General features: G+C 34.7%; 1 protein-coding gene across 2 annotated transcripts in view; it reads right to left on the bottom strand.

Moving 5' to 3' along the window:
- The window catches only part of KLHL1 (kelch like family member 1), a 202,758-nt gene that overhangs the window by 47,638 nt on the left and 139,209 nt on the right, over positions 1-15,911 (bottom strand). For both annotated transcript variants that reach the window (XM_027739034.2, XM_027739035.2), the window contains exon 6: positions 9,709-9,895. In XM_027739034.2, the coding sequence (XP_027594835.2) occupies positions 9,709-9,895 (187 nt within the window). The remainder of the gene's footprint in view (positions 1-9,708; positions 9,896-15,911) is intronic.

Here is a 15,911-nt window from a genome sequence, read left to right as displayed (position 1 = left end):
AGAAAAAGATGAAGTGTAATAGAAGATAATTAGAATATCACTTGAAAGGTTTCATAAAAAAAGTCATAAATAAGCTTACAAATGGTAATTAAAGCAAATAAATAGAAATTTATATTGTGCAATAGAGTACTGTTCTGTAGATAAAGGTAAAACTGTGAGATCTAGTACTTTACTGTTTCACAGAAACATGGGATGGTAGGATCACATTCACCCCTGCTGCACACACAGAGGGGTTGTCAGCAGCAGTTGAACATTCATGCAACACTACTCTGATCATCTACGGTATTTATTTTCTAAAGTTTTCTTTCTCTGTAAGTCTCTCATTACTTCACAGACCTTGATTAATCAGGGTTTATAATGCCTATGAAAGTATGCACAATACACAGAACTAATCTCATCCAATACCCAGCTGGATCATAAGGAGAATTTAGGTTAGAAAAAAAATATGTTGAAATGTATCCAGAACATCAAGAAACATCCTTATTTCTTACTGGAAATCATTTGTGCTGCCATAGTCATGGAATAGGTTTTAAATTTACTATGCACTTTTTTTAATCACACAATAGATATTAAATTAATTCTGTTTCACCTCTCTATGTCTTTTTCATATACTCTGTCTTCAATGCTACACACTGAAATAACTCTGTTTTAGAGCTCTGTCCATCTGAAAAATAGGGGATTGTGCATCTGTGTATGTAGAGAGGAATTGCCTGGGTGTGTAGCACTTTTACTGTAAAATCCTCAATATTCTGTGTATTTGTTTTTGTTTAATCTTTACAGTTTCATATCCAGTATCTTAAAGACAGTCTAATAAGTCATGTATTTCTTTTCTAACCATTAGACAACTCAAAAACCAGTAGTGATACACAAGTGAAGGAAACTATAATAGAATACATTTTCAAATGTAATTTCATGTAAATTTTTATATAGCTAGCAGTATATTAAAAAAAAAAGTGAAAATTGCTTCATAAGTAGATGCAAATCCTAAATATCTCCCCTTGTCCCCAACCCCACCTTTTTATTCAATGTAGACATTTCCATCATAAAGGTACCTTATATTTTTTCCTTTCTATTAGAATGATTTGGTATTTAAACCCATAAAGAAGGGTAGGAATTCTACATTTATCATAAAAACGTTTCTACTTTTTTTTTCTCCGGTAAGACTTTCTGCTGATTTTGCTATTGCTAAAGCTGTTGCTGACTGGTGCTCTGATAATTTTGTTCAAGATTTAGAGATGCTGCTGTGAGTAGGTGCAAAATGATGACCTTGATCTAGTGATCTGCAACATTACATTTTGAACTGAAAAGACAGTTACTCAAGTGGAACATATGTGACCTAAGCAGGTTACTGATGTAGATACCAAGAAGAATATTTTGGTAATGAATGAGCTATAGAGAAAATGGTAACAGGGTAGCAGTTCACTACTCTATAGTCAGACTGCAAGAAATTCCTTTAAACTCTTCAAAAAACTATAACATGTACACAAAAGGAATATTGCTTTTTTCTGAGTGAAAATAACGTATTAAAATGTCACAAGGATTTGCCATAAAGTGATATGAAAAAAAAAATCAGAAAACCCTTGGGAATATTCAGTTATTCTATATGATCAGAGTTCTTTAAAACCAACACAAGTTTTTTCCACCAATGTTTATATTTTTGAGTATCAGAAATGACAGCTTTTCCACAGTGATTTTAGGCAATGTCTTTATTGTTGGGTGTTCTGTTTTATAATATAGTGCTATGTTTTATTACATAAAACATTCATGGTTTATGTTTTTATCTAGTCTAAAAGTTACAAAAGTTCCTTTTATTAATGATTCATATCATGCACTATGCTAGTCTACCACGCTGGGTATTGAGAGTGCTTCCAGAAGTGAATTGTCTCGAGAACAAGATACATAATGTTTCTGACAGTATAGAAGTTCTCTAAATCATCCATCTGCCAGGCATGTTTCTTCTCCAAATTGCACACGAGGTTTCCTTTTTTTTTTCTGTGCACTTTAATCAGTGATAAAATATCTGCACTGGAAATGTCAGACAATAGAGTAAGTAGCAGGGAAGTAGTGAGGAAGAACAGAGGCGTGTTCTTGGGAGAATAATCCCCCAAATACACCCATGATGCAGCAGCTTCTGGTACTATCTGCTTGACCCCATAGTTTCTATCAACAATAGTGAATACCAGATTGCCAAGGTGAAATTTATCTTGTGTGTGATAATTTTGGTTCTTCTCTTATATTTGAAGCCATGTAGGCTTCAGAATAGATCACTTCAGGATCTTCACTTTATTTCAAACCATAACTGAATCAGCAGTTTCAGACGATAACTACGATTAAAAAAAAAAGCCAGAAATTAGGTGATATAAAACAAGTAGCAAAAAAATACCAGATGGTGTTAAAATCTGGATTTTTTTTTTTCTATTCAGAAGTACTTTGACTGCTAGTTGGTCTATGAGACTGAATGTTCTGGAACATATTGAAAATAACAGCAGTGAAAAGAAGGAAATAATCATGTTAATACTTATAAGAACTGGATTAGGAGAGAATTTTAGTGTGATTTATAGATTTAATTATCTCATTAGTGATTAGCCAGTGTATTTTATATTCCTCTGCTGAAGAAATTAACCAAGCTCTACAGTTGAGGTTGAAGGGACCTCTGGAGGTCATCTGGTTCACATTCTTTTCTCTGGGCTAAACAGTCACAGATTTCTCAGCCTTTCTTCATAGGAGAGATGCTCCAGTCCTTTCATCATCTGTCTGAGATGCTATTAAAGGAGTCATCAGTATTTCCAATGAGATCTGAGCAGAGCGTGGAAAATGTAAGCAATGTTAATGACTGAAAAGAGAAGGAATAGAGGGGTATTTAAACCTGAATTGGAATAAAAATGCAAAACTAAAGAAAGAAAATCTGGTGAAGAACGATTTTAAGAGCTTAGCACAGAGAACATGCTGTGATCTTATCTCTCCAATGTCCACAAGCTATGTGTCTCTTGTTTTCAAACCAGAAAGGACAATTTTGATCATTAGCTTGACTCTTCGATAGCAGAATTTAAGACAGTGAGACAGAAAGGGTGGCTGCTCTGTACAGCTTCCTCTGCTCCCTAGACCTGCTTCCAGGGATCAAATCTACATGTGTAATTTTGGCATTTCCATATATCTGAACAATGATTATGCAGATGTTTGGTATAGGGGCAAAATGACCCCAGGTTGTTTCCGCCAAGCTGCTTTCCAGCTGGGTGGCCCTCAGATTATACTGGTTCCAGGAGATGTTCCTCTTGAGGTGCAGGACTTTGCACTTCCCCATGTTGAACTTCCTGAGGTTAATTCCTGATATTTCATTAATTATCTTTCTCTCCCCAGAATGTTTTGCTGTTAGCTAAATACATCATATGCATATATTTCTTGAAACAGTTCATTTTGGTTTCAATGAATCAAACTAAAAATCATACTCTCTTTGCAGTTTATCAAACATATATCCAATGACGAATTCTTGGGCTATTTTAAAGTAACTGAAAATATGAATTTCTGCAGTAGATAAAACTAATTTTCCCAAAATTTGGGAAAATGTCTTGTTTTCTGTCTTAAAAAGTAGTGGATTTCTATTATTTTATTTTCAAGCAGGTAACTTATGTCTGTTTCATTTAAGAAATCTAAAAGGATAAGTAAGTTTCAATGCACATTTGCAATACAGAGACTGAAAAATTCTGTTATCCATTGTGCATGGCCTGCCTACCTCTTACTTTGGCTTTCTAATTTTCTCAAGAAAACTCACCACGATGACAACCTCATTACTGTCTTAATTACTCCAATGAGAGACATTTCTCTGTTTTGCTGTTCTTGTTTATATACTCCATTATTCTTTTCCTATTTAGTCTTCCAGAAGGTGTGAAAAAGGAAAACAGAGTTGGTCATTGGTACACAGTGTTGACCTAAACCTAATGGAATGTTACTTGTTTATTAGTTCATTTTACAATTAAGGTAAATTATGCTGTAATTATTTACCATTGCTAGCTATTAAATGACTGAGAAAAAAAAAGGATTATAAAAACATACATTTTATGTTTTAAAAAAACCCACTTAAATGTGTAAATTTTTTGGAACAATGAACTCCAGAAACTATAAGAAAGAATACTGAAATATATTACATGGAAATTAGTAAACACAGAACCATAGAATCATTTTAATTGAAAAAGAACTTTACGATTGAGTCCAACCTTTAACCCAGCTACTGAGTTCACCACTAAACCATGTGCCTCTGTGCCACATCTATACACCTTTTAAATACCTCCAGGGATGGGGACTCAACCACTTCCCTGGGCAGCCTGTTCCAACAATTGACAACTCTTTCAGTGAAGAAATTTTTCCTAATATCCAATCTAAACCTTCCCTGATGCAATTTGCAGTCATTTGCTCTCATCCTATCACTTGTTACTTTGGAAAAGAGACTGACCCCCCCACCTTGCTACAAGCTGTAGAGAGTGCAAAGGTCTCTCCTGAGCCTCCTATTCTACAGGTTAATCAACTCCAGGACCCTGCTCTTTCATATTACAACCATCTATCTCAGTAAAATTACTCACTTCTAATACTTGAAATCACTGGAGTTTTTTGTCTGAGTCAGAACTGTTAAAATAGAGCAGACAAGATTTCAGAGAAAAACTGTAAGTATCTAAATAAAAGCAGTATGCAGAGAGCTGCTCCGAAGTTCAGAGGCATAATTTATTTTGGCTTATTGTCCTCCTGAGGTATTTCAAGGCTATAACTACATAATCCTTTAACATAGCAAACGTCCTCATAGAAAACACAGGCGAAAACAAACTAGCAGTAAAGGCAGAAGAAACTCATACAGAGGACTGGTGAGGACAGATATGTGATGTTATCAATAAAAGGAGTAGGATTGCAAAAGGGACCATCAATTTCTCACTTGTCAGTTCTTTTGTGAACATCTACTTATACCATAAGTAATGACAACATGTTTATGTTCCCGCTTGACAAGAGCTGCTCCTGGAGTCTGGTCTGTGGTGCCAGCTACTGGGAGCAGTGAGGTCTTTAACCTCCAGCCACCGGGGGCCTTCTCATGAAAATCAGCTATTTTGGGACACAAGCATGAGTGAGGAGCGCAGCAGAGCCATGCTGGTGCTCAGGGGATCCACGAATGTGTGTGTGCTTGTGAACCTGGAGAGTGTGGTGTGTAGAAGCCTCTGTCAGCCCAAAAGGAGGAGGGAGAATGTGTCTGGTGTGAGTCCTAAATGTGGGGGCTGCTGAGAGCAGCACTTTGTCTGTGACCATCTGTGTGACCAGCCTATCTGTGTCCTCTGTGTATTTTTGTGTCTGTGCCTGTCTGTGGCACATACACTTAACTTCACTACTGGTTGAACCTGCCAATGGGAAAATGGCAGAAGCATCCTTCAGACAGAGTAGAGATCCTGGTTTTCCAGGAGCACCACTGGACAGGAGGGTCCTGGGTCAGGACAGCTGGATCCAGGAGATGTTCCAACTTTCCTGAGAAGCATTAGACTATTTCTTGCATTCTAATATACAAACAGGAATAAGAAAACATACCAAGTTCTTAATAGTAATAACAATAAAATATTACCAATATATTATGAGCACTATGTACCATTAAATGCAGGAAGCCCAAGCCATGAATTCATTTGCATGCTGGATTAAGGAAAGAGTGAAGTACAACAGAAAGGTTGAGGTATTTAACTATGCTACACCCTCAAACTTCTAAGAGAAGACCTCAATAATTTATATGTGTGATTTTATAAATATATACATACATATATACATACATACATACATATATATATATACACACACTTACATAAAACCTTTCCAAAAGCACACCAGGGAGAAATAGAAAGTAATAAACACATTGGAATTATTTTTTTTAAAGAAAAATACTCTATCTTGAGTAGGGTTTTTTTGTGTATTATACAAATACAGGACTATAAGCACTCACATTCTGAAAATTAAACTCATTTACTGTACACTGTATATTTTGAATGAAAATGCAAGTAAGATGAAGATAAGATGCTTGCTCAAGATAGTTATGTGCATCAAATGGATATATAATGAATGTCGTCAAATGTTTTATGTATGTGAAAACAAAGTGGTTTGTAGTAATTTCTACCACTTGTAAAATACCATAGAACAATTTTGATGCATTTAACTTTCTTTTTTTTTGTTGTTTTTACAAATTTTCACTAAACTGAAGAGGAAAGAGGTAGATAGCTTTTCAAGTTACAGATATTTCAGACACATATCTCAAAAAGCAAGACTTACTAAGATGAAAAACACAACCTTTCCGTATTTTTGTATTTCTTTACAGTATTTACAATAGGTTTTCCAACATTTCTTTCAGTATTTAAAAAATATGCCTGTATGAGAATGAAAAATATAAAAGTAAAATAAATAGGGTTTAAGTGAAGTCTGCTGCGAGAAATGTCTTTCTGGAAACAAGAAAGACATTTGTCCCTTACTATTCTAACTTTTCCCTTATTGTTCTAACTGCTAGCTAGTGAGTCAGCCAGGTTAGGACACTTCATGAGACATCAATCAGTATTCTGACACCAGTATAAGACTGCTTGATTATTGATTCCAATCTCCTCTTGCTATATTTTCCTTCAAGTAAAATACAAGTATATTTGCCTGCTCATAATTTTCCATAGCACCATCTAACATACATCATGTTCTATCACATGGTTTTTTCTCTGCATTCAGGATTCCAAAATGGCTGCAGGAAGTCAGTGTTTAACCATTCTTTAAAATTGGTAAATGTCCACTTCTTGCAATTACTCATTTCAGTCTATTGTCCTCCTTTATATGTGGACTTAGCTTTTGTATGCTATTAGATGATTAAATCCTGCTAATCCAAATTAGAGAAGTCAGTGTGACAATATTAATGGGTAAAGTGAATGGAACGTTGTCAGAAGCATATACCCCCAATCTATCAATACATCTCACTTCAGTAATGCAAACATATAGGGAAAGTGTGTTTCTTACATGCACCTCTGAAATTAAATTAATGAATAACCAAAGGTCTGTAGAAACAGAGATTTGAATGAGGTTTTGTACAATTATGAAATTAAAATTACAAAATTATCCAACTTTGATCCTTTCAATTTTATCCATTTAGAACTATGCTGCATTAACTTTTCACATCAGGCAAAATTCCAGTTGCTATTTCCTGGATTTTAATTATCACTTTTTTTTTATGGAAAGGAAGATAACTATAGATGAGATTTTAAAACAAACTTAGCATGGTAGGCTGCTTTTTATGTGATGCGCCACATAACCTTCAAATACTTTCATAATATTTGTACTTACCCACTATTTTATATGTTAGTTAATAAATTGCTAATTTGATTAGCTCATCCAGATCTTATATGTAACTGTTTCATATTTGGTAGCAAACACTAGGAAGCATTAAAAATACATCATTGTGAGTTGCAACCATCCAAGTCAACATTTCAGTGAAGAGAGTTGTGGGGGAAAAAATAAATTATTAATTATTGAGGAGAGATAATACAGTATCAGCATCATCTCACAGCCCAAATATTCAGGCTTGCTTTATGAACTCAGTGATTCTTCAAAACAAGCAAACAGGTCTCCTGAACTGACATGTGGAAACAAGACTCACTGGACATAAAAGCCAGTCAAGAGTCACAAGAGGGATGAGCTGAACAGATGCAAGCTGAGACTGCACAGCTGCAGAACCTGAGTTACTGGGAATACATATTACATCAGCTGTAACAAAGGTTCCTACTGTGCACATGCTGCTCTGCCATAACAGACCCCCTCTCAAAGCAGTTTGTATCTGCTATAAATGTATAAAAGTCCTGGTTATCTTCAGTCAGAGTTTTCACCAACAGAGGGCTGAACCTCTGTTGCTCTGTGTCCTCTTCTGCTGCTACAGAAAAAAACTGCTTCTGCCTGACCTGAAACTGCAAAATAGGCTGTGTGTCGATGCTGCAATGGTGCTACACTCTGCACTCTCTTCCTGAATATTTCTACATTTCGACTGAGGAACGGACATTTATAGTAAACGAGAACAGATACTGTTGCATCCAAATTGGGTTTATTTCCTACCCACAATGAATACTTGTGTTCAAAGTAACTTGTTCTAAGTAAGAGGACATTTGTATTTTAGTGATTTTATGATCCAAAGACAATGTTCTGTGCACATCCATGCCTCACATTTGGCTATACAAATGCTTATAAATGCTAAATGGACAAAAATAATCTACAGTTACAATAAGCATATATGTATATTGATTCTTTCATCAACATTTTCTTATTATCATAGAAACATAGAACAATTTGGGTTTGATGGGACTTTAAAAAATCACAGAATTACAGAGTCATAGAATATGCTGAGTTGGAAGGGACCCATCAGGATCATCAAGTCCAACTCCTGGCCCTGGGCAGGACCATCCACAAGAGTCACACCAGGTGCCAGAGAGCATTGTCCAAATTCTTCTTGAACTGTGACAGTCTTGGTGCTGTGACCACTGCCCTGTGACCACAGGATCACTAGGGACCCTTAGGGATCCTGTTCCAGTGCCCAACCACCATCTGTGAAAAACCTTTTTCTGATATCTAACAGAAACTGTTAGCATTAATCTTCCTCGACCTGCTTGTCACACTTTTCTTGATGCTGCCCATTTATTTTTCACACATGCACAAATGTCATACATCATTCTCATTGGTGTAACTTTATGGGAAAAGCATGCCATGTAATTTTGCATATGATATGGCCAAATCTATTTAGCGAAACAACTGCAATAACTATACCCTAGACACAGAGTTGTAAAATCCTGAAGATATCATTTTATACTTTTTTTAAGTACAGTTTATTTTATATGAGAACTAGTGTTTCTGAAGGCATAATCTTCAGTCTAAATACGGACATTAAAATTTAAGATACTGTGGAGTTGTCAGTGAATATTATCAAAAAATAATAAAAACCTTTTTTGAGTATGTAGGCTTATAACACAGCTAGTTTTAAGTTCAAATATTTTATTTAATTCATTCAAGAAATCAGTGGATTAGACTTCTAAGCAGAAATGAAAGTACATAATTGTAATTCTTAATCCCAATAAATAACAAAAAAATATTTTAATAAAATTTCAACTGCCTTCTCCTTTTCCTCACAGAAAAATGGGGATAATTTCATCTTCCATCATCTGTTGATAAAGTAGTAATCTAGTTTAAGCTAGTTATCTAGGTTTTTTCTCTAAAGGACTGACAAATTTCTGCATTAGAAGACCATGAATCATCCATAATATTTTAGACAACTATTTAAGGATGGAATACCTGCACATCAATGATACTGCATATCAAACTGACTTTGTTCATTGGTTAAAAAAGAATGAAAGAAGTATTTGAGTCATTTATAGAGCAAACATAATTTCTAGAAATCTAAAACTAAGGTAAATTAACTTAATTCAATTTTTTTTCTGTTTAATTGCTTTCTGAAAATTATAATAATTTTTAACAAAGACTGAATTAAAACCTCAGTTTCTTTTCTCTAACATTATTCTTTTCCTTAAATATCAGTAGATTTTTATTAGACCTAAAGTCTTGGCAGCATTTCTTGACTGATTAGACATCCCCACATCAATCCTGGAATAGAAAGTTATTTCACCATTTACTGATAAAGAAAATACAAGGTATAACTTTTATAAAGCAATAAATATCCTTTAATACCTTTGTTGTTATCCATTCCTCCAACAGCATAAAGTGTCCCAACTGTAGACTTTCTAGGCTTAGTTCTTGGACTTTGCATGAGAGTTCTTCTCTCTGGTAAAAGATGATATTTCATGGCTTCCAGAATAAGCTTCTGACATTCTAGGTCATCCTTAAAAAGCACATGGTTTTCCAGGTCTGCCAATATCTGTGAATGACATGAAGGTGAATCAAAAATGCTAGAAATTCCTAGAAAAGTAATACCATGCAATGAGAGAAGATAAAATGGATGTTGTAAGTGTATCACTTCATTGTAGAATACATGGTTTTGCAGAGCTGGGGCTTTTTTTGCAGTAGGGGCAGAAAAGTAAATAGTTAATTGATTTTTAAAAGACTTTAAGATCACTGTTTCACCAGCCGTTAAGACTACAATCTTACTAATCTCTTACTGAAGGCATTGAAGACATCTAACTGCTCTAACCATTTTTAATGGTTTCCAAAGTGACACTGAAAGGACCCAGAAAGCAGCTCTTTGCAGGAACATCCTTTATTTCTAAAACCAAACCAAAACGACCCCAACAACAACAACAATAACAAAACAAAACATCAACAACAACCCAATGAAAGAACTTGCTTGTGCAAGTTTTGAATCTGTTGTTTTGCCGTATTATTAGCAAAATAAAGGACTAATAATGCAGAAAATGTAACTTTTTACAATTGGCTTAAAAATGTAATCAATAGTTACAAAAACAAATGCTTAGTGCATACAGCCGAAAGACTATTATATTACATTTCCAAAGAAGAAGGTTGCAAGTTGTAAATGTTAAGTGTTGGATTCATCTGTCTGTATGTACAAATCTACCAGCTTTTGAGAAGTAGTAAATCACCCCATAAGTTTTCAAGATCCCACTGACTAAGTAACCTGGGCTAATCTCGCACCTGACCTATCTTTGATCTGTTGGACTACAGACATCCTGACCTCTACTGCTACCTGAATGATTCTGTGATCTCACTGATGTCAGGTCAGAAGAGTGCAGGGCTTATGAAGATTTTGGGCCATATCTGCCAGATACACTACGGCATTCAAATTCAGTCAAACTCTCAATATTTATATTTAGGCAGTTGAGTATTACATCTACATGCTGATCCCTACATTCCGCTGACAATCATATTAGAGCAGGTTTTAACTGCATATGATAGTATATCTGTACAGTGAGGTAAATTTTTAGATCTCCTAGAATATATGACTGGGAGACCAAATAATTTTCAGAGAAGCCGCTGAAGGCCAGGAAGCAGGAGAATTTAGTTCCAGAAGTTTGAGGATGTATCTCCACCCAGACACATATATGCAAACATATGCAAACTGTATTGCAGTTGCCTAAAAACAGGAAGTTAGACTGCTTGTAAGAACTCTCAGCTATTTCATCTGGGCTTCAATGGCTGCTGAAGAATGTATGAATGTCCTTTGTCAATCTGTCAGCCTTTAGCAGATTTTTTTTGTGAGATCTAAGTATTAATAGCTTGCACATGTAGACAGTTGTGTCCTGCTTCTGATTTTAAGTGTCTATGATGAGATGAGTCTATTCAGGTTCAAAGAAAGGCAATGTAGGCTACAGTATCTCAACTGGTGATCCAGAACTCTTTTTCATGGCTGATGACCTAACAGACTATAAATATGCTTAAATTGCTTAATAGATATGCTTAAATAAACATGTTAAAAGAAGTGAACAGAGAGGTTCATCTAGCCTAGATAAAAGATGTCTCCAACTGTGGCCATATGTCAGTGTCTAGGGAGCAAACCATGAAATTATTTTCAAATATATAGTAACTCCCTTTAATATTCACCCAATGTCCGACTTTCAGATCAGGCACATTCTGAAGTGGATGTCTTTTCCACGCAATTTGTAATTCTCAGGGACCTTATCTTCCATTAAGTAGTTCAATCTTCCTTTTAACTCACGTAAATTTGTTGCATCCATAATGTACCCAGCCTATTACTCACTGTATATGAAGGTTTACCTCCCTCCTTTTGTTTCAAACCTGGCTCTGGTTGCTTTGTTTGCTTTCACTTGATTTGTTTCATACATTTCTTTCTTTCAGTACCCCCTAATTCTTCTGTTGAAAGAGAAAATGAATTACTGATGTACCAAGTTTCTTAGAATATTCTAGACTTCTGTTGTATTTTCTTTTAGTCAAGTATTTTCTAGACCAAGAAGCCTCAGCTTTCTCAGTCATTACTTAGATGAAAGAAGATTTATATCTTTTATCACCTTTGTTGACTTTTTCTGAACCTTTCAGTTTTGTTGGATTCTTTTTTGTGAAGGGATCAGAACTGCACACGTTATTAACCATGAATTTTTGTGGTGGTAAAATAATGTGCTCTGTTTTGTTATCTTTTACTTTTACTTTTTCTTTTCTAACAACTTGCAACTTTTGATTCTGAATTTTTGACCACTGCAGATCTACTGACTACAAAGTCAGAAGCTGACTTTTCCAGAAATTCCTATTTTAGAGACCCAAAATTTTACTCCTGAATGAAAGTGGTCAATCCAGAACCTATGGTTTTAAATTTGAACTTAATGTTTGGCTTTTTTTTCTTGTTTGGCTTTTTTTTCAATTATTGTTTGTTCTCCAGGTAGATTATATTAAATTTATCTACATTAAAATTGTAAAAATGAAAAAGTTATTAGGAATTCTGAAGTGTTTAAATTCTAGGGATTTACATTCTACTCACATCTTGAGTTTTTGTAGGTCTTGGAGAAGTCAGTGAAATTTCTTGTATCCAAAAGTTTGATTCTATTATTAAATTGCAGAACTAACTCTCATCTAAGTTAATGAGAATATGTATTACAGTGGGAGACTGGGTAGTTCATCTTTTATGTTCTTATACAAATTCCACAAGTTGTAGCTGAAGATATTAAAGGATTTTTTAAAAATGTTTTCCATTTAATTAAAGCTGGCTGTCCAATTACCAAGACTATGAGGCGTCCTCCATGGGTTACTCATGAGTGAGAAAACTTGTGGATGGTTTGAGTCACACCAATGTTCAATGACATTCCAGGCAAAAAACTGATGAAATACAGTTGACATTATTAAAGCATTAGCATCTAATTAACAAGATTTGTAGTTTTAAGCCATCTATTGTGTATTGAAAATCTCTGGCACATTTCAGATGACAGTATGCATCATGTTTCATTCTGCCCAACTTCCTGAATATCTGGTACCATAAAATATCCACATATCCATATAATAAAAGAGAAAAAAAGTTGGGGTATAGAAAAAAATGGGAGAGGAAAAGAGAAAGTAGAAGACAATGCAAAAAGGTACAAAGAGACCTCACCACAAAGTAATTGAATTAGTTTTAGGGAGGAGGAATAAGAACAAAAGTGTGATAATTTAGCATAGCAATACACAAAGCCCCTTGGTTCATAGAAAACAGTAGAATTTACATTAGGAAGCATTTATTTACACCTAGAGAGCTGGTGCATGCCCCAGGCATGCCAGTGCTTAAGAGGTATTTGAACAATGCCTTTAATAACTTGCTTTAACTTTTGGTCAACCCTGAAGTGGTCAGTCAGTTGGACTAGAGAATATTTGTAGGTCACCTCCAGTTGAACTATTCTATTTTATTCTGTTCTATTCTACTCTCTCACAGAGGGAACAGGTAATACAAAGGAAACCATGGGTTTGCAAATCATTAGTTTGCACAAGGACTGCATAAATATTAAACTTAAATCTCTTCACTGGAGTAATCCTAATATTCATTTTTTGTCCTTAGATATGAAAGTAAATGCTCCAATGAATATATGCTATCTCACAAATGTATAATTAAGAAAGCTAAACCAAACAAAATTTTTTTTTTTTGGTCACTAAACCTATGGACTAAACACAATGGTGTTGTTTTATCAGTTAAGATACAAGAATATTAAAAGAATGAAAATATGAAAGCAAAAGACAGCTATGTTCTCTGATAATAATATTTTCAGAAAACATCATTGAATGTGGTCCACGTTTTCAAATAGATTATGCGCCAACTACAAATGATCCCATGATCATGAAAGTAAAAATAAATTCAAGAAAGAAAGAGACAGATGAGATACAAAGGCATTGAAAATATCAATATATTTTGAGGAATTCAAATATCTTTCAGGATTTCTGAATAAATTGCTGTCAAAGTACCAAGCCTGGATTAATGTATCAGTAAATGAAGGCATGAGGCTGAAGTTTTTTCTCCCAATCAATAATGAATGGCTCATATGCTTTCTTTCATTTAGGTAGATTAGATTTTTGAAAACTGTCATATCAACTTTCTATGTCTGGTGAACCAAGCACTTTTCTTATCTTACATGGAAAATGAGATATGTATATAAATCCCTCCATATATTTGTTCTCCAAAACTGTATTTGCTATTATTTTCTCATAAAACAACAGTATCTGTCATATTCATTTTTATAAATGTGCATGACTACTGTATTAAGAAACTAAAAAAAAAAAATGTTTGAAATAGCAGCACTGACTGGAAAAACAAGAAAAATATTGAGATTGGCTAATATTAATTCAGTCTCAGAGAAATGTTACAGAAAAGATGTGAAATTTGATCTGCTGCTCCTTTAAATTTGTCACAACTTCCATTCTGACTTCTTCCTAACATATATGTATCTTTTAAACTAATTTGTTTCTACTGATCTATATGTTCCAAGGCCATATTCCCTTGACCACAGAAATTCACTAAGAGGGAGTCAATATCATATACAAAATTATCATCTGTTGTAGTCTTACTCCTTAGAAACACACCTGCCTGCATCTAGATTTCGGATAATTTTAACAAGAAAAAAACGCTTTTGGAAAACGAAGTCACCGAAGAGGCTTTAATACTGTGGTCAGATTAAAACAATATGTACTTCCATCTGTAATATAAATGCTTTGAGGCTGAAGGCTCAGAGTGCTGGGTTGTCAAGAGTTTTATTAAAACAGTATGAGGTACAGACAGAACATAAATAGACACATTCCAAAAAAAAAAAGGCAGAGACATTTGTGTTCCTGGATGGCAATATTTTTAAGAGGGGTCACTACACATGGTTGAGGTTAATAGCTTGATATAAATGTTTGTAAATAAATTGCACATAAAATAAATTATACTTGAAAATATTCTTAAACTTTTATATTAGCTTTTTTTTTTTACAGGAAAGTGGCCATCTCCCAGAGTCTGCTATTCTTAATCAAAAAGGCAGTCACGTAAAATTTTATCAATTAGTGCTTTAAAATGTCTCTGATCTAACATAAGCGATCTTCACACCTAATTTCATGATATTAAATATCAAGATTCTATTCTCTTCTCTCATAGCTTGTCAGTGTTTTCACACAGACTGTAATGGCATTATACAAAATATAGAATTTCTATATGTTTTTACACTTATTTCTAATGAGCTAGAGTCAGTACGAGAATAGTAGAATAATCACTGGATTTTTTTTCAGTATTTCTTAATCTAAATTGAGCAGCAAGAAAATGGAGTCTATGGTTAGAGTCCAATTAATTTTCAGATTTATTAACCTTTCCTAGCATGTAGAGGAAAACACAATTCTCAGGAGGGTATTTAAGCTATTATTTTTAACAACTTTCCAATGAGTGTATCTTTATAATCTTGTCACCCATTATATCAATGGAAGGGATGCAAAACTTCTGATTATCAAGAAATTAAAAGCAAGCATTTTGTTTGCTAGAAGGTGAACAGGTAATAGCAGTTGAGGAGAAGGTTGAGGTAGTTAACAGTCTCAGTCTTGAATGGCAACCTCTCTTCCCATGCCTCTCAAGTGGATGGACAGTGAGATGGGGACTGGGGGAGCAAAATCTCTGCCATTTTAAGCAAAGATCAGGTTCATGACCACCTGAGGAACCTGAATGTGAACAAGTCTATCAGACCCAACAAAATGCAACCCAGAGTCCTGAAGAAACTTGCTGATGTAGTTGCCAAGTTACTTTCTGAGATATTTGAAAAGTCATGGCAGTCAGGGGAAGTCCTAGGGGACTGGAAAAAGGGAAATATCTTTAAAATGGGAAGAAAGGATGACACTGGGAACTAAACCTGTCAGTCTCATCTCTGTGCCTGGAACAGATTCTCCTAGAAACTATGCTAAGGCACATGGAGGACAGGAAGGTGATTTGAGACAGCCAGCAGAGATTCAGTAAGGGAAAATCCTGTATGATCAACCTATTGGCCTTCTTT

Source organism: Pipra filicauda, unplaced genomic scaffold (assembly GCF_003945595.2).
Source record: "Pipra filicauda isolate LSUMZ 115617 unplaced genomic scaffold, ASM394559v2 scaffold473_size681673_pilon, whole genome shotgun sequence".
Lineage (NCBI taxonomy): Eukaryota > Metazoa > Chordata > Aves > Passeriformes > Pipridae > Pipra > Pipra filicauda.
This window is presented reverse-complemented; position numbering and strand designations above follow the sequence as displayed.